This window comes from Acomys russatus, chromosome 5, assembly GCF_903995435.1.
Source record: "Acomys russatus chromosome 5, mAcoRus1.1, whole genome shotgun sequence".
Classification (NCBI taxonomy): domain Eukaryota; kingdom Metazoa; phylum Chordata; class Mammalia; order Rodentia; family Muridae; genus Acomys; species Acomys russatus.
Window position 1 is genome coordinate 56143043 of NC_067141.1, and position 24270 is coordinate 56167312.

General features: G+C 41.9%; 1 protein-coding gene across 2 annotated transcripts in view; it reads left to right on the plus strand.

The window, feature by feature from the left end:
* Positions 1-3883: 3883 nt before the first annotated feature.
* Positions 3884-24270, plus strand: part of Tnks2 (tankyrase 2) — a 61309-nt gene continuing 40922 nt past the window's right edge. For both annotated transcript variants that reach the window (XM_051146379.1, XM_051146380.1), the window contains exons 1-7: positions 3884-4097; positions 12881-13105; positions 16827-16922; positions 18940-18976; positions 19900-19975; positions 20273-20367; positions 23090-23156. In XM_051146379.1, coding sequence (XP_051002336.1) covers positions 3899-4097; positions 12881-13105; positions 16827-16922; positions 18940-18976; positions 19900-19975; positions 20273-20367; positions 23090-23156 — 795 coding nt within the window. In that variant the 5' untranslated portion in view covers positions 3884-3898. The remainder of the gene's footprint in view (positions 4098-12880; positions 13106-16826; positions 16923-18939; positions 18977-19899; positions 19976-20272; positions 20368-23089; positions 23157-24270) is intronic.

Consider the following 24270-nt stretch of genomic DNA (forward strand, 5'->3'; position numbering starts at 1 on the left):
GTGAGGCAAGGGCATATACATGTGCCACAGTGTAGGTATAGAGGTCAGAGGATAACTTGTTGGGAGTTGGATCTCTCCTTCCACTTGGGGACTAAACTCAAGTTCTCAGGCTTGGCTGCAAGAACCTTTACCACTGAGCCATTTTGTCAGTCCAGAAGGAAATGATATCTTCATGACCCTGAAGTACCAGTCCAGAAAAAAAAAATATCTTTATGACCTTGGAGTGATGGAGAATCCTTAACAGAGGTACAAATCCTACAAGAAAATAATATAAATTCAACATTAAAACTGAGACATCTTATTGAGAAAGTGAAAAAATAATTAATTACAATTAGGGAAAATACATTTTTCCACAAATATAATTAATCGATGAAGGATTTAGTATCCAAAATATATGAATAATTTCTACAGACAACAAATGGCAAACACAATAAAAATGAACTGGAGACAAATAGGCATTTTACTAAAGAATAACTATAAAGAAATTGTGAATATATGAAGAGATACTGCTGCAATCTGAATGAAAGCATCACCTTCAAAATTCATGTTGAAACTTAATCTTCAATGCAACAGTAATAAAATGAGTGGTTTGGGGGGGAGGTAATTAAGACCTGAAGGTTCTTTAGTTACTTTTCCCATTGCTGTGACAAAATATTTGACAAGAAGCAATTTAAGGGGATGCCCCCAGAAATACCCCCTCAAATAACAGAACTAAGCCATTGCTCTTGGTTGCCCACCAGAGCTTGATTGTAGACCTTATATAAAGACACTGAAGACACTACACACAATTTGGTCACAGGACATGAAGAAATCAAGTTGGTACTGACCAAGAAGCTTCCTCCTTGCTTTCATAATGCTAGATGGTGTTATGCTAGATATTAGGGAAAAAATTAATAGTCTTAGCCAACTATGAACCCTGTGAGCTACAATCATGAGAAACATGGCAAGATATGCCCATGGGTACAACAGTGGCATAGATGTTACAGGAGAAATCCAACTACTTTCTGTTTAGATTTAAGGCCTTCTTTAAAGGAGGAAACACATTCTTGGACCTGTAAATCTAGCCAAGAACCAATAGTTGGGGAGCTCATGGGCCCCAGGGGTGAACTTTCTATTACTTTGCTAAGTGGACACAGTATCACACTGCCGTCTAAATTTGTATCTCTCTCACCATAGTTTAATACAACTATCAGACCTCATCAGAGAAAGTTCTTTTTGTGGTGGATAGTAGTTAACTTAAAGACTTACAATTGGTCAAAGAGCAGAGAATAAGAGTCTGTGGCATGCTTAGCCACAAATGAGACATCTACATCACTCTCCCTTCCCCCCAGGCTCAGAAGGCATCAATGAAGAAGGGAGCAGAAAGATGTTAAGAGTGTGAGGTCAGGCAGGACTGCAGCCAGTGCCTTCTATATACGGCAGGACTTCTCTATCCTTGGTAAACCCCGGGGTGTGCATGTAGAGGAAAGATCATGTTAGGAGGTAGCCATCTATCAGCCAAAAGTCAAAGCAAACCAACATCTTCAACAACAACAACAACAACAAAATATTTCAACCATCTTTTTAGTGGTATTTTGCTAAGGCAGCTCTCTGAACGTATACAAGTAAATCTATTTTTTTTTTTTTGTCTTGTCTTTATTAACTGATTTATCTTACTTAACATTATATCCTCTGTAATCACCTATGTTGGGGTACATAATAAGATTCCCACTTTTCTGAAGGCGGAGCGTTATTCCATGATATACATTTATCACACTTCACAGTCACCCATCCGTGGGACATTTGGATTGTTTGTATCTCTTTGCTTTTGTGAGCAATCATGTTATGAGCAAGATGGTGGAAATATTTGAGATCCTGCTTTCAGACTGTTTGTATGCTCAGAATTAGCTAAGATGGTAGCTTCATGCTTAATTTTTTTTTTTTTTTTAACCAATTAATGAATTTTGTGTTTTGGTGTTTTGTCTGCACACCATGTTGCCTGCTGCCTGGGGAGGCCAGATGAGGGTGACAGACACCAAGACTGAAGCTATGATTGTGCTCCACTATGTGGGTGCTGGGAATTGAACCCAGGTTCTAGGAAGAGCAGGTGGTGCTCTTAACCACTGAGCCATCTCTCCAGTCCCAATGTTTGGTTTTGTGACCAAATTGTTTTCTATAACAAATACACAATTTATGATCAAGAGTGCCAAATGATTTTAATTTGTCCTAGCTCATCAACATTTATTATGTTGTTTGTTTATTTTTAGAATAGTCATCCTCGTGTGGTTTTTAACTGCCTTCCTCTAGCAATCATGTGATGTTTAAAAAAAAAAAAAGTTAAGTTAGGGTTGGGAGATGGATCAGTTGGCAAAGTGCTGTACCAGGATGATGCTGTTTAAGCTACGTATTGGAAGGAAATACATAAGCAGAAATTAATAAGTAAAAAATTGGGAATATATTTGGCAAGTAGATGAAACGAAGAAAAATGAGACACAATCATTTAAGTAGTGTTCCAATTATTAGGTATGTTCATGAATGTTCATTTTATTAATATGCATCAGTTTAAATTTACGCTAAATAGCTTAAGAACATGATTAGAAAATAAATATATAACAATGTTCACATTTGCTAAAACGCCCAAAAAAAGTGTGCCTGCTTTTCTCCCACAGCAATGAGTCAACGCTCCCAAACAAAAACTGGATTTCCTGAAAAACAGGTTAAGTCAATTCACAGGGGGAAATGCTTGTCAACATGCCAAAGGCCAGCGTTTTCATGAAAGCAAAATCTCTATGTACCTTTCTTTCAGGCTCTTGAAACAAGCTTATACAAAAAGATGTCACTACTACCTTAAATATGAAAATGAATTGTGCGCTTGTATTCTTTGATCACAAGGAGAAAAAAAAAAAAAAAACTTCAGAAAACTTGTCTTGATGTGCATGCTCAGTGTGGCGGCACATTGGCCACATCCGGTACAATACTGATTTATATATAGATCCTGTAGTCAGCACTGAGCTAATAATTTACTATGGGAAATGCAGCTAATCAGAGTCACCCCCATGCCCCAATTGTTGCTTTAGAATTAAAATTAACTTCCATCGCTTTCTTGATTTATCTTGGGGATGTTCTTTTAAATTTCTCAGGAATAGCAACGGATCCATCCTTAAGAAGAGGCTAATAAGAAAACCAAAAGCAGATGCGGAGGGTTAAGTGAAGAGACAGTGTATAGAAAACGGGCGGGGGACGGGGAGCAGGACTCTCCCGGGGGAAGGTATGGAAGCAAATATATAGAAGATTTCCACACAAAACCTTGCAAAACAAAATGCATCACCAGAACAAAACTTGCAAAGATTCGTTTGCGGTGATGAGACTCATCTTGGGAAGTCTATGCTTTACGGGGAAAAAAAAAAAAAAAGGACAGCAAGCCCTCTCGTTTTCGGCCGAGACTCCGTAAAGATGGCGGTGGGCCGAAGCCCCTTCTCTTCCCGCAACCAAAGGCTCTCCGCAGCACATTTCCCACAAACCCCTCCGCGCGGCCCCGCTTGCCCAGACCGGCCCGGCCGGAGCGCAGCCACTGCGCACGCGCGCGAGCCGACGTCACGCGCGCTCCCAGGACCCGAGCGAGCTGGCAGGAGTGGTCTCGGCAGCTTCCGCCGCCGCCGCCGCCGCCGCCGCATCGCTTCGGGGCTCGGCGGGCGGGTTCGCGCTGCCTCCGCCGCGGTGGGGCAGCCGGGGGTCACGGAGCCGAGCAGGGGGCGCGCGGCGGCGCGGCCATGGGACTGCGCCGGCTCTGGTGACAGCGGGGAGCCGAGCGGCCCGGGCCCTGAGCGCGTCTCCTGCGGGGGGCCTCGCCCTCCTGCTCGCGGGGCCGGGGCTCCTGCTGCCTTTGCTGGCGCTGCTGCTGGCGGCGGCGGCCAGGATCATGTCTGGTCGCCGCTGCGCCGGCGGGGGCGCGGCCAGCGCGAGCGCGGTGGCCGAGGCCGTCGAGCCGTGCGCCCGCGAGCTGTTCGAGGCTTGCCGCAACGGGGACGTGGAGCGAGTGAAGAGGCTGGTGACGCCCGAGAAGGTGAACAGCCGCGACACGGCGGGCAGGAAGTCCACCCCGCTGCACTTCGCCGCAGGTATAAACGCCGGCGCCCCCCGCGCACCCCACTTGCAGGCTCGGACTTGCAGGCCGCGAGCCACGCAGCGCTGCCCTGTCTCCGACCTTTCCCTGGGACTCTCACCCTGGCCACCTCTCCCTCTTCTCTCGAGGCTCGTAATCAGGGTGGGGTGAGCGTGCTCTGGGGAAGTTTTTTTTTTTCCCCTTTTGTAATCGTGGGGTTTTTTGTTTGTGTGGCTGAGTGGGGAGGGGGCTTTGTTTTGTTTTACTGTATCGACAATACCTGCACCGACTTCCGGTCTTGCTACCCTGAACGGCCTCTGCACACAAGAAAGGCTTAGTAGACCTTGTGGATTTGAAAGATTGATTATCTCAAAAATTGCCCCCCTTCTTTGCAAGTTCCGTTGTAACTCTTACCGATCCCTTAAATTCTAGCGGCCGCCGTAAACTGTGAAAATGTAATTTAGGAGTTGTTTTATTGGCTATTGGCTCGTTAGAGTTAATTGGCTTACGTTTCTGGCGAGACTAAAACCGGAAATAGGCAAGTTTGGGAGACCTGAGATCTACTTAGGCTGAGTGTGGGTGGCCTCTGCCACACACATGCACAAGTTGGGGTGGAAAGTTAACAAGAGAGACAAGACAGGACAAGCACTTGAGCTTGGATCTGGGATTTTGAGTCATCTTGAGATTTATTTAGATAGTCTGAAATTAGTTTTAACTACTAGGTTCTCTTGATGATACCAGAGTGCTAAAGTTTGTTTGTTGAGGTATTCAAAGTAGCCAGGGGCGAGAACCAGCCCACTGACATAAGCCTTTTGTGCTTCTCCTGTTAGGGATAGTTTGTAACTTTTTAACCTCACCAGCCACAGGTTATCAAAAAAGGTCCTTGTAGCTTGGTAGCATTTGATAAAGCACGCATTAGGATTGTTTAGCAGTTCTTTATAAAAAGATACATTTTATCTTTTTCCTCTGGGACAGGAATGGTGGACAGATGAGCGTGAAAAAGATTTTCTTGTTCACAGACGTTGCTTTTACAGTTATACCAGTTGTAGGTCTGTGTGCTTTGACTGTCTGTATTTTAAAATGTACAGGCGGTCACAAATCGTGCATCCTTAATTGATTGCCCCCTTTGGGAGCCTTTTTAAGAGGAAAAAGTTTGGGGAAACCACAGTTGGGCCAACTAGAAATGGCCTGTGGGCACTGGGAAGAAAAGTGAGAGCCGGAAGCCAAATCTCCGTTAGTAGTATTGCCTTTCTTCGGCTAATTTGAATTGTCCTGCTTGACCATTTAGCCAACCTATTTGGCAAACGGTCACAACCAACTGCTGCATAATCCAAAGGGGTAATGTTACTTAGATTATGTTCACTTGATAAAAATAGCCAAGGACGATCTTAGTTGCCACCTTTCAAGAATTTGATGTATTAATGAGTTCATGTCTGAAAATAGTAGTATTTAGAGGTGTGGGTTTGTGGTGTGGCCTTGGTGCTCCTACACCATCCCACCCTCAACTCTTCCCCAGCATGCCCCTCCCGCTCCCCCCAGGGATGGAATCTAAGACCTTGCACATGCTAGACAGGTGTTCTACCACTGAATGGGGTAGATTATACCCTGCGCTGTCCCAAAATATCAAAGCATATTCTACATGTATTTTATATTGTTTGTCGAGATTGAAATGGAAATTTAAATGTCATAGGGACCAACTCACCACACATAGTTGATTTGTATGGCCAGTTACAGGTTGTAAAATTAAGATATGGACAGGTAGTGGCGGCCTTTAATCCCAGCACTTGGGAGGCAGAGGCAGACAGATCTCTGTGAGTTCAGGCCAGCCTGGTCTACAAAGAGAGTCATGGACGGTCAGATCTCAGTTACACAGAGAAACCCTGTGTTGAAAAACAAACAAAATGGAGAGCCATAGATGAAGATGCCTGGTGTGGCACCTGCACACACACATGTATTCCTTACCACACAGAATATGGAAATAATCACTAAAGAATTGGTGTTCAATCACAGTTTTAAAGGTCCTACATTTAAACCCTGTGTAAAAAAAAAATAAGGAGCTTCTTCGGTAATGGCTTTGCAATTTTTTAAATCCAAATTATTAGCTTAATGAGGCTCTGATTGTTTCCCTGCCTGGGTATGGAACCCAAAACCTTGGCTCTACTAGACACATGCGCTACTGCTGAGCGACATTCTCAGCCCTATTTATCTTTAATTACGTATACCAACTAGCATTTTCTTTGTGGGTAGTACATTACCATTTGTGACTATATAAGCATGTTGTTGGATGCTCAGTTTGTAGGTGGTGGTACTTGGTAATTGCCTGGCCAAGCAGTTACTTGTGTTTGTATTTTATAGGGTTAGAGAAGCCTCCTCATTCTTTTAGGGGAAAAAAAATTAAAATAGCCAATTAAAGTTTGGAGGTTTAATTGAGGAGGGCAGGCATGCTTTGTCAGTAGGAATAAGATGTGTTCATGCTACAGAAAATAAAAAAGGTTGTTGCCTTTCTGCCCCTGCTGAAAAAGAAAAGAAAAAACACAAACAAACTCCTTAATTCAGTTAATCAGTTGTCAGACCTTATGAGAATTAATTCATTAGTGATTAAGATAATTACCTAAACAGGTACTTTTCTTCTGTTAGCTACTTTTTATTAGTGAACTAGATTATACACTTCTAGATAAATATGATTTTTAGGAAGTCATTTCTGAGGAAACGATTACACAGAACTGGTCTCCTTATTCTTTCCCTGACCCCAACTACACAGATACAGGATATGAACTGATTGTTTCCTTTTTCACCAAGCTCTTCTTTTGTGAGAATTGGCTTTCGTGTCACCATTTCTTAATGCTTGTTACCAGAGAAGAAATTGGAATCCTTCTTCTAAAAGTAGATGTATTAAATGTCTTTACAACGAAGAGGGATATACTTAACTAATTTTTCCTTGTTCTGATTCTTTTTCTTTTGCTCTCCAATTTAGGAAGCCTTTTCTTTTTGTTTTTTTGAGACAGGGCTTCCCTGTGTAGCCTTGGCTGTGCTGGACTACAGGCTGATGTTGAGTACAGAGTGATCTGCCTGCTTCTGCCTCCCTGAGTGCTGGGGTCAAAGGCACGCACCACGACCCAGTCTTAGGAAACAGGAAATGGAGAGGGGAAATAGTAGAAGACTGTATCCATAATGCCGAGAGGTAGTGGTAAGAGGGGTCAGACCTGAAAGCAGTAAATTTATTGTCTCCTTCAGATTTTCCTTCTTGGCTCTCAGTACCATTCCTAGTTTTCATTCTTAGCTTTCTTTCTCATGTCATGGTATATTAGTTAAGCAAACATCAACAAACTATTAAGCACCTTATCCTCTGAAGGACTCCAGGGAAAAAAATGATGAAGTTAGACGTTCAGAGCTCTCGCCCTATGTGGAATTCAAATCCGGGATCTGGGTTTGGTAGTACATGTTAGTAATTTCAGCCCTTGGAGGCTGAGGAGAGTTTGAAGCTACCCAGAACTGGGACACTGCAGAGAGGACGATGACTGACACGGGACTAGGAGGTTAGTAAACCATACGTTAGTTTACAGATTTTAGTAAGTGCCAGAACACTGCTGTGTACAGCAAAGACACAATCCCTGCTCTCACAGAGCCTTTTCATCTTAGCAAAGGAAAGGAGACAACCACCTAGTGTTAGTGATAGCATGTGGGCGGGCGGAATAGAGGCTGGTTAGAGGTGGCCTTGTTTAAATAGACAACAATAAATGAGGGATGTACATTCCAAAACAAGGGCATTATCAGTGGAAAGGCAGCACTTAGCAAATCCCTGACATATTTGACAAACTCAAGGGAGCTGCACCATAATGAGGAGAGGGAAGAGGGTGTGAAACCGCACCAACCGTCCAGGGCTCTTTGTAAGTCACTGGGAATATTTGAGTTTTAGTTGGTGAATTGTTGTAAGTGGTAAGGTAATGTGACGGTGTTAACTTTTGTTTTTTGTGGGTGGTGGTGTTTGTAGTGTGAGGTTTTAGTTTGCAGAGTCTCACTAAGCGCAGGCTACCGTTATATTTGTCATCCTTCTGCCTTGGCCTCTGAAGAACAGACTGCTGACGTGTGACGCAGCACTGAGATCCTGGACTCGGAATTCTATTAAGTGTTCATCATTATTTTTCCAGTATTCTAGTTTGCTTCCCATTGTTGTGCTAAACACCATGACAGAAAGCAGCTGGGTAAGCAGCTGGCTAACACGTCTACATCAGTCACTCGAGAAGGAAGTGAGGGTGGGAACTAAAGCAGAAGCTGTGGGGCAGTGCTGCATACTAGCACACCCTACACAGCTCCTTCAGCTGCTTCCTTACACAACCCAGAACCACCTACCCAAAAGGGCTGGGCCCTCTCACATCAATCCATCAATCAAGAAAATGCCCTACAGCTCCCGGGAGGCAGAGGCAGGTGGATCTCTGAGTTGGAGGCCAGCCTGGTCTAGAGTTTATTCCAGGGCTGCCAGAGTTACACAGAGAAGCCCTGTCTCTGGGAAAAGAGAAAAAGAAGAAGCAAGGAGGGAGGAGATCATGATGATCTGCGCACTCTCCGGGCCAGTCTGCGCAGGCTGTTTCTCAGTTGATTCCTGAATGACTCTATCTTATGTCGAGTGGACAAAAACAAAACAAACAAAAACCAACTATCCAGCAGACTAAGTGTCCCTCACACTATGTAGTGTCTAACAGTTTGTTGATATTTGCTGAATTACTATAGTATTAGAAAAGAGACAAAGAAGAAAAATTACAAAAGAATAGCTGTTCGGGTATCTGCTGCCACATGTGGCCTATGATGTTTGTTTTTAAAGGCTGTTGGAAGTAGAAATGAGAGAGTAGTTTCTGAGAAAGAAACTATTGAAGAGTGAAGTGGGGGAGATTGGAATAGGAGGAGGCAGTGGAAGTGTAGAAGAGCTGAGAACATGGATAGATGCATTTGAAGGATCAAGTTGAAACGTTTTAGAATGTAGGTGACAAGTCTGGACAGGAGGTTGTTATCTAGATGACGCTTGTGGCCATAGGATGGACAGAATCATCTAAAAAGGGGACAGAAACGTGGGTCTTACAGAATCTCAACATTTAGATATTGGAGAGAGAAAAGCCCTTGGGAGATACAGATGTGTCCAAAAGGACAACTCTTTATTACCATTATTATTTTGTCTTTATTTGTATGGGCATTTTGCGTGCGCGCGTGGGTGTGTGTGTATGTGCACGTGCGTGCACAGGTATATTGCAGAGGGTATCCATTTCCTTGGAACTGGAGTTACATGTGGTTGTGAGCATCTATGTGGGTGCTAAGATTGAGCCTGTTCTCTGGAAGAGCAGCCAGGACTCTTAACTGCTGAGCCATCTCTCTAATCCTGCAGAACTACTTCAGCTCTTTTTTGTTGTTGTTTTGATTTTGGGGTTTTTGCTTTGTTTGTTTGTTTTCGAGACAATGTATCTCTGTAAGGCTCAGGCTGTCCTGGAACCAGCTCTGAAGACCAGGCTGGCCTAAAACTCAGAAATCTGAGTTGAACTTTATCAGTGTCATACCTCTAGCTCTCCCACATTTCCATTGATGATCCCCTATTATTCAGGCCAAACCTCAAGGTTATCTATGACTCCTCATTCAGTCCTCATCACTTTTGCTCTTTCTCACCACTTTGCCCTATTCTCACCCCACATCTAACCCATTAGGAAACTATGCTGGCTCTCTACCTTGGGGTATCCAGAATGTTCCACACATTGATGTGAGCAGTCCTCTCAGGGCATATGGTTTGAACCCACATAATCTCTCATCTAGTTTACTCACACAGCTCCCAACACAGCAGCCATGGTAGTATGTCTCAATCCTGTAGTGACTCCTATTTTCCACATTATTAAAAAGCCAAGTTTGTGTGGTCTTCAGTTCAGCTCTCTCTGTAGACCAGGCTGGCCTCAAACTCAAAGAGATCTGCCTGCCTCTGTCTCCTGAGGGCTTGGCTGTGCCACCACTATCCCTCTGTCCTTCTTGTTGCCTTACCTCCTATTAAATTACTCCTTTCTCACTGCTGTACCCACTGTTAACTAGTGAGTCTGAGTGTTTGTCAGCATCTTAGTGATAGCTACAGAGACCACCATGCTTAACTTTGTAGTCTTCCACACGCATATTTTAAGCACTATCATCCTGTTCTTTTTCATTACCTCATAACATACTTATTTTATATATTTATTGTGAGAGGTGATTTTGCAGCTAAGAGATGGTCTTGCGCCAGTTGTGGTGGCACACACCTTTTAATCCCATCACTTGAGAGGCAGAGGCAGGCAGATAGATGTGAGTTCAAAAGCAACCTGGTCTACAAAGTGAGTCCAGGACAGCCAAGGCTATACAGAGACCTATCTCGGGGAAAAAACAGACAGACAGACAGACAGACAGACAGAGGCTGGAGAGATGCCTCAGAGGTTAAGGGCACTGACTACTCTTCCAGAGGTCCTGAGTTCAATTCCCAGCAACCACATTGTAACCCACAACCATCTATAATGTGATCTGATACCTCTTCTGCAGGTGTACATGCAGGCAGAGCACTGTGAACATAATAAAAAAAGAAGTTTAGAAAGAAGAGAGAGAGAGAGAGCGCACGCGCAGAGGACCCATGAGGTAGCTCACAACCATCTATAACTCCAGTCTTAAGACATCCAATACCCTCTTTCCATTTCTAAGGGCTCCTGTGTGTACCTGGTACACATTCATACATGCTCAGGCACACAGCACACATGCACTTAAAATGTTTTTTAAGCAGAGATTTAGTTTATTTATTGGTTTATCATATACACCAGAGAAGTGTCACATAGTTGATATTTTCTTATAATTTGTTAAATGAATAAATGGGACTGGAAGACCAGGATTATGACTGCATGTGCTCTTTGGAGACAGTATCTCAAGCAAGAAGGCATGTTTAGTCACATACAGCTGAATATGGCCATTGTAAGTGGTCTTGTCCAAAACAGCTATTAAAAAGAAGCAGATTCTGGCTGAATTTGAGAGAAGAAAGGGAAATAACCCTTACATAGAGGTTAGTGTAGGAGCAGAGCTGGGAATGTGAGTGAAGAACTGTGCTGGTGGGCTCTAGGGAATGACCCAGAGCAGACGGTAGAGATTGGTGGAGAACGTGAGGAAGGACGTAGGTACACTTCCCACATATAACAAAATATCAGTTAGCCTGCATGCCTGCCTTTATAGCCAGTACTCCAAAATTAACTGTCTCCAGCTTGGACCAGTTTTGTGAGTTTAGGATCCACAAAACCTACTACTTAGTGGGCATTTGTCCCTTGAGCATTTCTAATTAAGTATTTCCTGAACCAAATCTTACTTACTGTTTCAATAGGGCTTTTATTGTTGTGATAAAACACCATGACCAAAAGAGCTTGGGAAGGAAAGGGTTTGTTTTGTTTATACTTCCATGTTACAGTTCATTACTGAAGGAAGTCAGGGCAGAAGTCCAAACAGGGCAGGAACTTGGAGGCAGGAACTGAGGATACATGCGCCATGGAGGGGTGTGCTTACTGGCTTGCTCAGCTTGCTTTGTTATAGCACTCAGGACCATAGAGCTCATGGATTTGGCACTACCTACAATTGGGCTGGACCCTCCACATCAATCACTAAGAAAATGCCCTACAGCTGCCTACAGCCAGGTCCTACAGGGGCAGTTTCTCAGTTGAAATTCCATCCTTTCAGATGAGCTTGTGTCAAGTTGACAAATAGGTAAACCAATAAAGCCTAGTTAGCACACCCACAAACCTTGTTTATTCTGTATCTCAAGATGTACCATAATAGCCACTGGATTCTATTGATTTTTTTTTTTTTTTCTCTTCTTTCTTCCTTTAGTTATTTATAGTTTCGTGTGCAGTAGTAAAAAGATTGAGATGTCACCCAACTGTCCAGATCAGGATGGAACTAGTTAAACTTTGATATTCCAATAAAGAAAGTGTTTACTAGCAGGAGGTAATTTCTAAGGTATTAATAGATTTTAAATAATAGAAAAAAGAAGAATATGCAACTAGTACCTTTTAAAACTATTGGCTGGGGGCATAAGTGGAAATATGTGGGAAAAGGCATCTGTGGGAGGCTGGGAATAGGAATGGAAGGAAGGCCTCACAAAATGTGAATGCACCCCAGAGAGAGTATTTCACTCGCACTAAATCTGTAAACCAGTATAATTGTTACCACCAGACTTTTTTGCTTCATTTGATTTGGAGGTGCTTGAGCAGACTGGTATCTATCTAAAGAAGGGCCCACTATCTAGAAAGAAGGTGTTTGTGTTGTGCAGATACCAAAATAAAGCCGTGCCTTTCACTTCTCACCATGTAGACAAGTACAAGCTGTAAGCTGGTCTTGCTTTGTTGTTGCCTCATAATCCCTTGCTGGAGCAGAGATTCTACAAGACTTAAGTTTGTCACTACTTTATTAGGTGTTCACTTGCATGCTTCATTACATACGTGAAGTGTCTGAAAATGTGTGCACATCAAGTATGCAGAACTTGGTATTTACAATTAGAAATGTCATTATATGGTTGGAATTATTTAGGGTTTGAGCCTTTGCCTTCCCTTTGGAATCAGCAACAGCTAAGGCCCCTGCCAGTAAGGTGCTGTGGGCTACTTAGCAGAGGGAGAGACTTTTAGCTTAGAGTTAGTTGTGTATGTATTTCAGGTCACTTTTTCAACAGTTCTTGAATTGTTAAACTTGTTACTTCCCATCCTGAAACATTTTAGCATGGTTTGCCATTTTCCTTGGTAAACTTAAATGTGGGCAATTTGTTTTGTTTTCTTCTAGGCTTTGGACGGAAGGATGTAGTTGAGTATCTGCTTCAGAATGGTGCAAATGTGCAAGCACGTGATGATGGAGGGCTTATTCCTCTTCATAACGCATGCTCTTTTGGTCATGCTGAAGTAGTCAATCTTCTGTTGCAACATGGTGCAGACCCAAATGCTCGAGATAATTGGAATTATACTCCTCTCCATGAAGCTGCAATTAAAGGAAAAATTGATGTTTGCATTGGTAAGCCTGTGTTTCTTTTTCAGAATTTTCTAGAAACGCTAACTATTCTGAATCGAGACCTAAGTTGTTAGAGTCATCTCATGATTTAGCCTAACCTTTTTTTCCCCCTCTAGCCCTCACTCTAACTACTCTTTATTGAAATGTGTTCCTAAAATCTTAAAGTTCTTTGTTCTGAGGTGCATAGAGAATAAAATAAGGCAGTTTAGCATGGGGCACACACCTTTAGTCCTAGCACTCTGGGAAGTAGAGGCAGGTGGATCTCTGAGTTCGGAGTCAGCCAGAGCTATACAGAGAAACCCTGTCTCAAAATCACATCAAATCACAACAAAACAAAAGAACCAAATAAAGACATTGCGGAAATGAACATTTAGTATTGGAGGTTAATGGTTAATGCATTAGTTGGTGTGTTAAGGTTAATATTCTTTTCACCTTGACACCAAGTAAAATCATGTGGCAAGACTGAACTCCAGTTGAGGATTGCCTCCATGAGGTTGGCCTGTGGACATTTTCTTAATTGTTGGTTGATGTAGACAGGTGAGCCTGGGCTTTGTAAGAAAAAGTAGCTAAGCAAGACAGGAAGCAAGAGTTCCTCCATTGTCTCTGCCTCGGTTCCTGCCCCCAGGTTCTGCCTCAGCTTCTCTTAATGATAGAGTGTGACCTGTAAGCCACATAAACCCTTTCTCCCAGTAACACAAACCTGACTAGAACAGTTAGCCAGATTCAGGTTTCAAGGCTCAACTTCTGGCAGAAAAGTTAGGAAAACAGAAAGGGACTTTATAAAGAACTCCAGTTGTGGTTTGAAAGCCTCGTTATCTAGGCACTGTACAGTAGGTTGCCCAGGCCAACCTTGACTTTGCCATTCTTCTGCCTCCACCTCCCAACGAGCTGAAGTTAGAGGCCTGAATCACCAAGTCCAGCTGAGAGTAATACTAATATCGATTAGGTAGGTCAGGAAGACCAGTAAGAAGATAGAAAATAACCTGGGTATGACAATCCAGTAAAGAAACATTTAGTGGAAAACTTACCAGTCACTTAGAAAACTTGGACCTAACAAGTGAGATGGAATTTGCTCAACAGGTTGGTCACCAGCTTAGAATTATGTCATAATGTGATTGGAGAGTTTTTACTTACTTGGTGGTTACTTTTCCTGAACCCAACAGAATTGGGTTTTGAGGTCATAACTTAGCATCATTTTATTTTCATGATGCAGAACAGGAGCACTTAAAAGTCCTTAATAGCTAGAGAGCCATATTTGAGCACTCTGAACCTGGTATCTCTGTGTAGAACTCCTATACCCCAAGTCCCCATTCACTGTAATATCAGAGCCACTAGCTTTGGTCTTAACTAGGTAATTTACAAAGATAGCAAACTGGATTACTTCATTACCTCTCTGCCAGCTCAGCTTTGTTTGGTGTTGGTCAGGCTGTTACTGCCTGTGCTCAGTCTGTTCTTTGAGCCCCATCCCTCATACCTCAGTCTCAGACAGATTTACTTTTATTTTTGTAATACATAGTTTCCAAATACAATTTATAGAGTCAGTCCAGTAGCTGAGAGCTTCCAGTGTAGCTAGTTCAAATTGAGGCATGCTATAAGAAGAAAATACATGTCTTTTTCAAAGTCTTAATACAAAAAGATGTCAAATGTTTACATTTTATACTGATTATAATGAAGATTTTGGCTATACTGAGTTAAATATGTTAAAGCTAAAATTTTCAGTATAGCTGCTAGAAAATTTAAAGTTATGTGTTCACATTTCTGTTGAACAGCAGAGTTACAGAGTACCATGAAGTAGAAATTAACTTTATCACTAGGCGCAGTGGTGCACAGTCCTCTTGAGTTCGAGGCCAGCCTGGTCTACAAAGTGAGTTCAGGACAGCCAGGGCTACACAGAGAAACCCTGTCTCAAAAAACCAAAAAAGGGGGGCGGGGAAGCAGGGAGGTGGGGGGGATTAACCTTAACAAAGGGCCGGGGTGAAGATGAGAGGGTGGGGTGGATAACAGCTCAGTGGTAGAGTGTTTGCCAAGCACTTGGGACCCAGGATTCAGTTAGCACTGCACACAATAAGTACATACTCCTATGTACAAACAGAATTGGAGGATTCCTTATAGATTTGCCTGTTTTCCACCGGTTCCTTATTCATAGATGGAAGTCCTGGCATATCTTTATATACAGGTAAGAGTGCAGTGTACTAACATGAGGCTCTTTTATGTGTCTTCATTGTACTGAAACAATTTAGCTTAAGATTTGTTAACCTTAGAGTGTTTGTAGCCAGCTCTCAGGAGGCAAAGGCAGGCAGATCTCTAAGATTGAGGCCAGCCTGGTCTATACAGTGAGTTCTAGGTCAGCCAACGTTATACAGTAAGACTGTGCCCTTTAAAAAAGAAAAAAAAAGAACTAGTATTCGCACTAAAAATTCAATGTAACCTAAAAAACAAAAAAACCTCAGCTGACGTGTGTGTTTGAGTCCCTCCCTCTGCTCACATATTTTTGAGTAAAAATTGTGCTGGTAAATAATATTTTATGGGGTTAGGGATTTAGCTCAGTGATAGAGCACTTGAGGCCCTGGGTTCAGTCCTCAGCTCTGAAAATAATAATAATTATTTATACTAAATTTGGTTTTGATGTATACTTAGCTACTCCATGTCTCTGGCTAGCTAGTATACCTTGAAGTGTGTGGTACCTGCTTCTGTTAGTTAACTAACTAATTTAATTAATTTATTCAGTTTTTCTTAACAAATAGGAAGATGATAACTAATGGTCTTGAGGAATCAAATGGAAGAATAACATTTTCTTTCTTTAAAAACAAAAAGCTTAGATTTCTCTATGTAGCCTGGGCTGTCCTGGCACTCATTATATAGACCAGGCTGGCTTAGAACTCAGAGATCTACCTGCTCCCCCTCCTGGGAGTGCTGGGATTAAAGATGTGAACCACCACACCCAGCAAGCTTTCTTCTTCTGCGTGTACATGTAACGCATGCTTATATTCACATAACTTTAAATCCTGCAGCACTCTGCCTGGACTATCAGTGTTAGACATTTCTAGCATAGACAGGCCTCCTTTGCGACTAGGAAAGCTCCCGAATCAGTACTCCCTGTCCCCTGCATCACCTGTCACCAGCAATATAAATAATCAAGAGAAGCCTTACATTGAATTGAGGAAATTTACCATGCTTTTAATGCATTAAATAATTTAAATGCATTGAATATTTTACATTTTCTTAAATTTAAACATCATATTAAGATACAAAAAGTCTTTAAATAATTTTGAGAATTATGTACTGGGACTATTATTATATTATGTTAAGGACATGTATGCTGGGACACATGTATGGAGATAAAAGTGCAACCCTGTGAGCTTGGTTCTTTTCTTTCACCTTTAGATGGATTCTAGGGGTTGAACTTGGATTGTGAGATTTGCACAGCAAATGTCTTTACCCACTGAAGCATCTTACTGTTTTCTGTACTAGAACTATTAAAAACTGATTTATAGCCAGGCTTGGTGACACACAGCTTTAATCCCAGCACTCAGGCAGCAGAGGCAAGTAGATCTCTGAATTTGAGGCTAACCTGGTCTACAAAGTGTGAGTCCAGGACAGCCAGGGCTACACAGAGAAACCCTGTCTCAAAAGAAAAAAAAAAGAAAGAAAGAAAAGAAACCACTTTATTAACTCAGATTGCCATGACTGCCATTTTGAAAGGTAGTACCGCTGTTTTTTGCAGTGCTTTTACAGCATGGAGCTGAGGCAACCATCCGAAATACAGACGGAAGGACAGCGTTGGATTTAGCAGACCCATCCGCCAAAGCTGTTCTGACTGGTGAGTCTGTGTGCTCCTAGTTATTCCAGGAAGAATGAGGATACCTAGACGGGCTAGGTAGGAGACTGCCCTTTGCAATTAATGACCTCAAGTAGAATTTGTAAACAGTATCAGTTAGTTCACTTACTGTTTTGCTGCCTCTCGACAGTTGAATTTGATTCTTGTCTAAAAAAGATAAAACTTTTTCCTTTCTTTTTTTTTTTTTTTTTTTTTTTGGTTTTTCGAGACAGAGTTTCTCTGTGTAGCCTTGGCCATCCTGGACTCACTTTGTAGACCAGGCTGGCCTCGAACTCACAGCGATACGCCTGCCTCTGCCTCCCGAGTGCTGGGCTTACAGGCGTGCGCTACCACGCCCGGCAAAGATTTATTTGTTTTATTTATTATATGTAAGAACTTTATCTGCAGAAGAGGGCATCAGATAACATCTTAGATGATTGCGAGCCACCATGTGGTTGCTGAGAATTGAACTCAGGACCTCTGGAAAATCAAGCGGCACCCTTAGCCTCTGAGCCATCTCTCCAGCCCCTTCAAATTTTTGTTTAAATTTATCATTGGCTGCAGGGTGTGATGATGTGTATTCAGGATATTTTAAAACTATCTCCAGGTTTTCAAACAATTAATATATATCTGTATCCCTTTATATACTGTTATATTTTTAGTATAATGGTTTTTTTATTGGAATACTTTCAAAAAGCACTAATTTTCTTCTAGTCATTTCAAATTGAGATTTGGGATATATTTTAGTGCCGTGAGTATGACTATTGTAGCTATAGAATTCATTTCCTTGGAATCCGTTGACATGGGGACAGCTCTAGTTTAAGCTAGCAGGCTTAGTTTGAACTGTATCTACTTCATGTGGTTTGCCTTTACTCAGTATGCTGTCCATTAAAGCAACTGCCACATTATTTGTTGGATTCTTTTTATAAACATTTATTTAGCTGGGCATGGTGACACACGCTTTTAATCCCAGCACTTGGGAGGCAGAGGCAAGTGGATCACTGAGTTTGAGGCCAGCCTGGTCTACAAAGTGAGTCCAGGACAGTCAAGGCTACACAGAGAAACCCTATCTCAAAAAAGAAAAGAAAAGAAAAACACATTTATTTATTGTGTTTGTATGTGCGTGAGAAAGAGAAGGAAGAAACCTATATGTGCACATGTGAGTGCAGTGCCTAAGATCAGAATGGTATCAGAGCCCCTGCGACTCAGTTGTAGACAGTTGTGAGCTGTGTATACCAGGTGCTCGAAACCAACCTGAGTCCTCTACTTGAGCATTCTTAACCCCTGAGCCATCCTTCCAGCCATATTTATTGGATTCTTATCTGGTGTGCAACTGCTAGAGATTATGTTTGATCTAAAAGGAAAAAGCCTGAGGGGTTCTGCTGTAAGCCTTTCCGTTCAGACTTCGTGATACTTCTTCTGGCATTACTAAGAAAATTTAGACTAGTCCCTGAAGACTTCTGGAGATGTGAATTGTCATTGTAACTATCAATTCTGTGTTTGTTTCCTCCTTTACTGTTCTGTTATTCTGTGCCTTGAGCAATCAATCTAATTCAGTATGGTCTTCAGTTTGGATAGTCTTTCAGCAAACCTTTCTACACCTAGATTTGTAAAGATGTTAGTCGTTATGTTTAATTAGTGGTACTGTAGATGCTTTCATCAATTTTATAATGTTGCTATGTGAGGTTTTTGGTGCGTGTGTTTGGTTGGTTTGGTTTGAAGTGGGTTTTTCATTGGTGCTGGGAATTGAACCCAGAGCTTTATGTGTAAGTTCTCTACTGTTCCACTGCTGAGTCGCATTCCCCCATTTGGGTTTTGAATGAAGTGGTGGACCACCACCCACCCTCACCCCTACCCCCCTTACAAGTGTAATGTACAAGCCTAACTCAGTGTCAGCTTTGTCAAAACTTTCTTTTGGACCTTTATCTGTACATACTGTTTTTATAGTTGTGGTCATAAAACTTCACTGAATTTTTTTTTTTTTTTTTTTTTGATTGTCCTCTCCTCTCCCAATTCACAGGTGACTATAAGAAAGATGAACTCTTGGAAAGTGCCAGGTATGTGCTGCTTTTACATGTATGTGCCATGAAAACTTCACAGTGAGGGAATGGAGAGATGGCTCAGTGATTAGGAACATTTGATGCTCTTGCGGAGGACCCAGGTTGTGTTCCCAGTACCCACGTGGCAGCTTACAACCATCTGTAACTCTAGTTCCAGAGGTTCCTAACCCCACTTCTGACCTCCTGGAGCCATTGTACATGGTGTACATGTGTGCACATAGACAGAACACTCATACACATAAGATAAAAAATAAATCTCTAGAAAGCAAATTCCAGGCCGGGCAGTGGTGGCGCATGCCTTTAATCCCAGCACTCGGGAGGCAGAGGCAGGCGGATTGCTGTGAGTTCGGGGCCAGCCAAGGCTACCGAGAGAAACCCTGTCTTGAAAAACGAAAGAAAGAAAGACAGAAAGAGAGCAAATTCCTTAGAAAGCTAGATGTGGTAATGTACACCTTAATCCCAACATTCTGGAGACAGGAGCAGGTAGATCTCTGTGAGGGGATGGAGATGGCTCAGTGGTTAGAAGTGCTTTCTCTTGCAAAGGACCCAAGTTCAGTTCCTAGCACCCACATCAGAGGGCTTAAAACTACCCTTAACTTCAGCTCCGTGAACATATGATGACTCTAACATCCGCCCCCCTCAAAAAGAATAGAAATAAAATATTTAAAAAGAAAGCAGATTTCACTGATAGTGTCTAACAGTTATAATCTCTGCACATAGGAGATAGAAGCAGTAAGCCTATTATGAGTTTAGGGTAGCTTGGGCTACGTAGAGTTCCAGGGCAATCTGTGCTATCGAATGTAACAGACTTCATTTAAAAAAAATTTTTTTTAATGCCATAGCATACTTTAAGAGAAGACTTTTTAATGACCACATTACATAGTATAGACTGCTGATATATTTTTTAAATGTGTTTCTAGGAGTGGGAATGAGGAAAAAATGATGGCTCTGCTTACACCATTGAATGTCAACTGCCATGCAAGTGATGGCAGAAAGGTATTGCTTTATGATTGAGTCTATGTCATCTGGTAGTGGGACTGTTTTCTTTTTAAATAGTAATGAGATTCTTAAACTTAATAAAACTTGATTGATATTATCTCTGTATGCAGCCAGGAACTTTAACCTTTTATGCTATGTCTCCTATATATGTTAATTTTATAAAACAGAATTGATTGTTTATTAGCAGTGAAGTCATAGTCAAGATTTTCTTGTTTTGTTTGGGTTTTCCCTTTTCATACATTTTATATACAGCCATTATGTGAGTTTCATTGCTTTATTTGGTTACTGTTTCAGTCAACTCCATTGCACTTGGCAGCAGGATACAACAGAGTAAAGATTGTACAACTGTTACTGCAACATGGAGCTGATGTCCACGCTAAAGATAAAGGGTAAGCGTTGAACAAAAGGAAGATGCCTTGCTAGGGTCCTTGTAGCACGCTGTTTTTTATAAAGTACTTTTTCTGTTGCTGTTTAAACAAGTTGTTCGTGTTTGTTCAGCTTTTATAAGATACAGGTTTTTCTGAGGGCCATAGGGAGTTATAGAGCAGTCAGCCTGCCACTCACAGTATAGTACATAGCTTATGAAAGATGCCTGATAAATTTGAGTGACAAGTAGAGACTGATAGATGGAATTATTGGAAAATCCTTCTATATCTTCAAGGCGGTATTGAGTTCAAGAAAGCAGAGTTGAGGGCAGGGTGTGCTTCTACGTGTCTGTAATCCTGTAACTGGGAAGGGTAGAGTCAGAAGGACTCAGGAGCTCAAGGCCATATTTAACTATGGAGCATTCTGGGCTATATAGAACCTAGACTTAAAAATAAACATAAAGCAGAGTTTAGGGAGCACCATTCTGTAGCAAAATGTACATGTAAGAAGCAGTAACCAAGGCAACTCTGATGACACAGGGTTAAAGTCCCAGCTTCTTGGGAGGACAAGGGAGGACGATCACAAGTTGAGGCCAGCCTGGGCAACTTAGTAATATATTCATATCCTTCTCTTCCTTCCTCCCTCTTGTGAAAGGAGGCTAATGTAGCTCAGTGGTAGCACACAGAGGCCTGGGTTCAGTCTCCAGTAGCGTGGTTCGGTCTCCAGTAGTGCGCGCGCGCGTGCACACACACACACACGCCAAAGTAAGCTAGATAAAGCAGATGATTCACATGGAACAGATATCAGAATTGGAGAAACAACAGCAAAACGGCAAGTTTTAGAAATTTTGATGTATTAACATAAGAAACTCAACCCTGTTCTTAAGCATTTTATGATTTGAAATGAAGAATGGTGGTTTTATCCTCAAAGGCACTTAAGGAGAGGAGCATTCTGGGATAATATATGTTGGATGATTTGGGGAAGGAGGAGACTGTCCGCAGAAAAAACCTAATATGGGAGTGAGCACTGTGAGCTGTACAGCTATGATCTGTCACAGGGCTACAGGAGAGATGAAAAGGAAGGCATAGACAGACACTGCAGTGGAAGAGGAACAAAAAGAAAACTTAACGTCCTGAAACTAAGTCAGTTAGACCTACAGTATACAAATTGAAGTATTGGGGAGAGGGGGTTGGAGAAAACGTGTTCTAACTTTTAGAGCTCTTTCTTTTATGGGAATATGTGGAAATTCAAGCAGAAGTATTAGTGACTGGCAGTGCAGTTTGTCTTCAGGCAAGGAATGAGCTCTGCACTACCAGAGGCTGCCCTGGCAGTTGTTGTACCAGTTATAACAATGATCCTCAAGAAGAGGGAGAAGCTTAAAGGTGGAGGCCAGAGAGGTTCCGCTGTGTAGGAATACTTCCATTACATTACAAAACCAATTGACTTCAGGTTACAGAGGACTATAGCATTTAACTTAACACAATTTAAAAGATGTTTCAAAGAAGAAGTAGCTAGCATTCAGAATAAATCTGGAAACCGTGTAAATATGAGCCAGGCCAACAGAGGGAAGGAAATCTATACCTGGGAACAGTACTGTTGGCTCAATTTTCTTAACAACTATATTTTATTATGAACATTTAAACGAGCCTACCTCCCTTACAACCTGACTAACACAAACAATAGGAAAAGGAGATTAAAGAACATAATAATGAAACATTAAGGATATTAATTCTGAGGAACAATTCTGGCATAGTCAACAGGACCTCAGCAAACCAGCAATCCCACCAAAGTTGCTGCTGGAACCTGGAGCAACCGGAACCTGAAGCCTCAGCTGGAGTCCAAAGCCTTGAAGCTTTCCCTGGAACAGTTTTCTCTAGGAGTGTCTCTCGAAGTGCAGGGATCAACAGCCCAAACAATCCAAAGTCCTCTTTCCTCTCCTCTTGTTTTGGGCTCATATATATATATATATATATATATATATATATATATATATGTGTGTGTGTGTGTGTGTGTGTGTGTGTGTGTGTGTGTGTGTGTGTATGTATGTATGTATGTATGTATGTATGTATGTATGTATGTATTATCCTCTCAGAGCCTCTACTAGCATGTTTTCAGCTGGCAACATCCAAGCTACCCCACAAAGTGGTTCCACCTAAGTGGGAAAACATCCTTCTCTCTCACAAGTCTGTTCCCCATCCCACACTTGGGATCAACACAAAAACATGTTTCTCTCCTACACAGTACATGTACAGGCACACAAGGAATTGTAAGGCCAGAGAGAAGCTGAGATCTTGTGTGTGTCGTAGGACCAGGCACATGCCTTCAGTCCCAGCACTGGGGAAACAGAAGCAGGTCAGTAGCTATGAGTTCAATACCAGCCTGGGCTACATAGTTCCAGGCCAACCAGGACTGCACGGTGAGGCCGCATCTAAGGAAAAAATAAAAAGTTAGAACTGTCTCTTCAGAGCAAGAAAGAACAATGGTATTAAAACAAGAGTCCCTGTAAGGGTATTTGCCTTCATAAAAGTGTAGCTAGGCCTTAGAGCATAAGTTGGGTTAGAGGTTGTTTCAGAAATACAGAGTTTAGTAACATTATAGAGACCCAAACAAGGGACCAGGAGTAGTAGTAGTGGAGAGAAAAGGAATATAAATTTGAAAGAGATTCAGGAATTATAATTTGTAGATTGCCTTAGTCTTAGGGACTCTGTTATAATGGGCTTTTTTTTCTGCTCACTCTCATTGTAGTGACCTGGTACCATTACACAATGCCTGTTCTTATGGTCATTATGAAGTAACTGAACTTCTGGTCAAGGTTAGTTCTTTTGCACCTTAACTATGTCTATAATTATTTGGAATGCATATTGTGTCTGGCTTACTCTTTTGTGGGTGCTTGGTAGAAAGTTGGAGTAATTATAATCATAACATGCAAGTTATTAATAAGCTAGCATTTGACTTCAGATTTTTGAGATACCATGCAATGTTAAATATAAGGTAGTAGCACTAAAGAGGTCATCCTAAAGGCGTTATCTAAGTTGGGTGTAGTGGCTCACACCTTTAACCCCAGCAGAGGCCAAGGCCAGTGGATCTCTGTGAGCTTTAGAGCCACGCCTGGTCTATAGAGTATGTTCCAGGACAGCCAGGGCTACACAGAGAATCCTTGTCTCAAAAAAACCAAAAAAGAAAAAATAAAAAGGTATTATCTGAGGTGAGGGAGTAAGGACTTACCAGAATAAGATGGAAACATGTACAAGGGTCCTGTGCAAATACCAGGTTGACAATACTTGCTAAAGATTCTGGCTAGGAGACATTTATTCAGTGACTATATTCCATGACTCCATGACCAAAACACTCACTAGACCTAGGAACAGAGGGCACCAGATCACATCCCTGTGTTAATAATTAAGCATGACACCAAAACAGAAAGAGTACAGAGAGCTAGCATGGTGTCTCTGGTTAAAGCCCATTGCTGCCACGCCTGATGACCTCAGTTCAGTCTCTAGGGTCCACATGGTAAAAGAAAACCAACTCCTTCAAGTTGTCTTCTGACTTCTACATGTGTCCTGTGGCACATGCATGTAGTCTGCACACAAAAATAATTTAATTGTATAATGAATGCACTTTAATTTTTTTTTTTTTAAGAATAACAAGGTTGGCATGTGCCTTTGATCCCAACACTCTAGAGGCAGAGAGGTAGACGAATCTAGAATCTCTGTAACTTTGAAGCAAACCTGGTCTGCATTGTGAGTTCCCAAGCCAGCCAGGTATACATAAGTGAGATACTGTATGAAAGTATCACAAAAAAATGAGTAAGTTTTTTTTTTTTTTTTTAAGATTAGTAGGTCATTTTCTCACCTTTCATCTTCATAGCCTCTAAGTGCAAGAAAACAAGTAGTCTGATCTGAGGAAGGAGAGGTTCTGTCAGATTA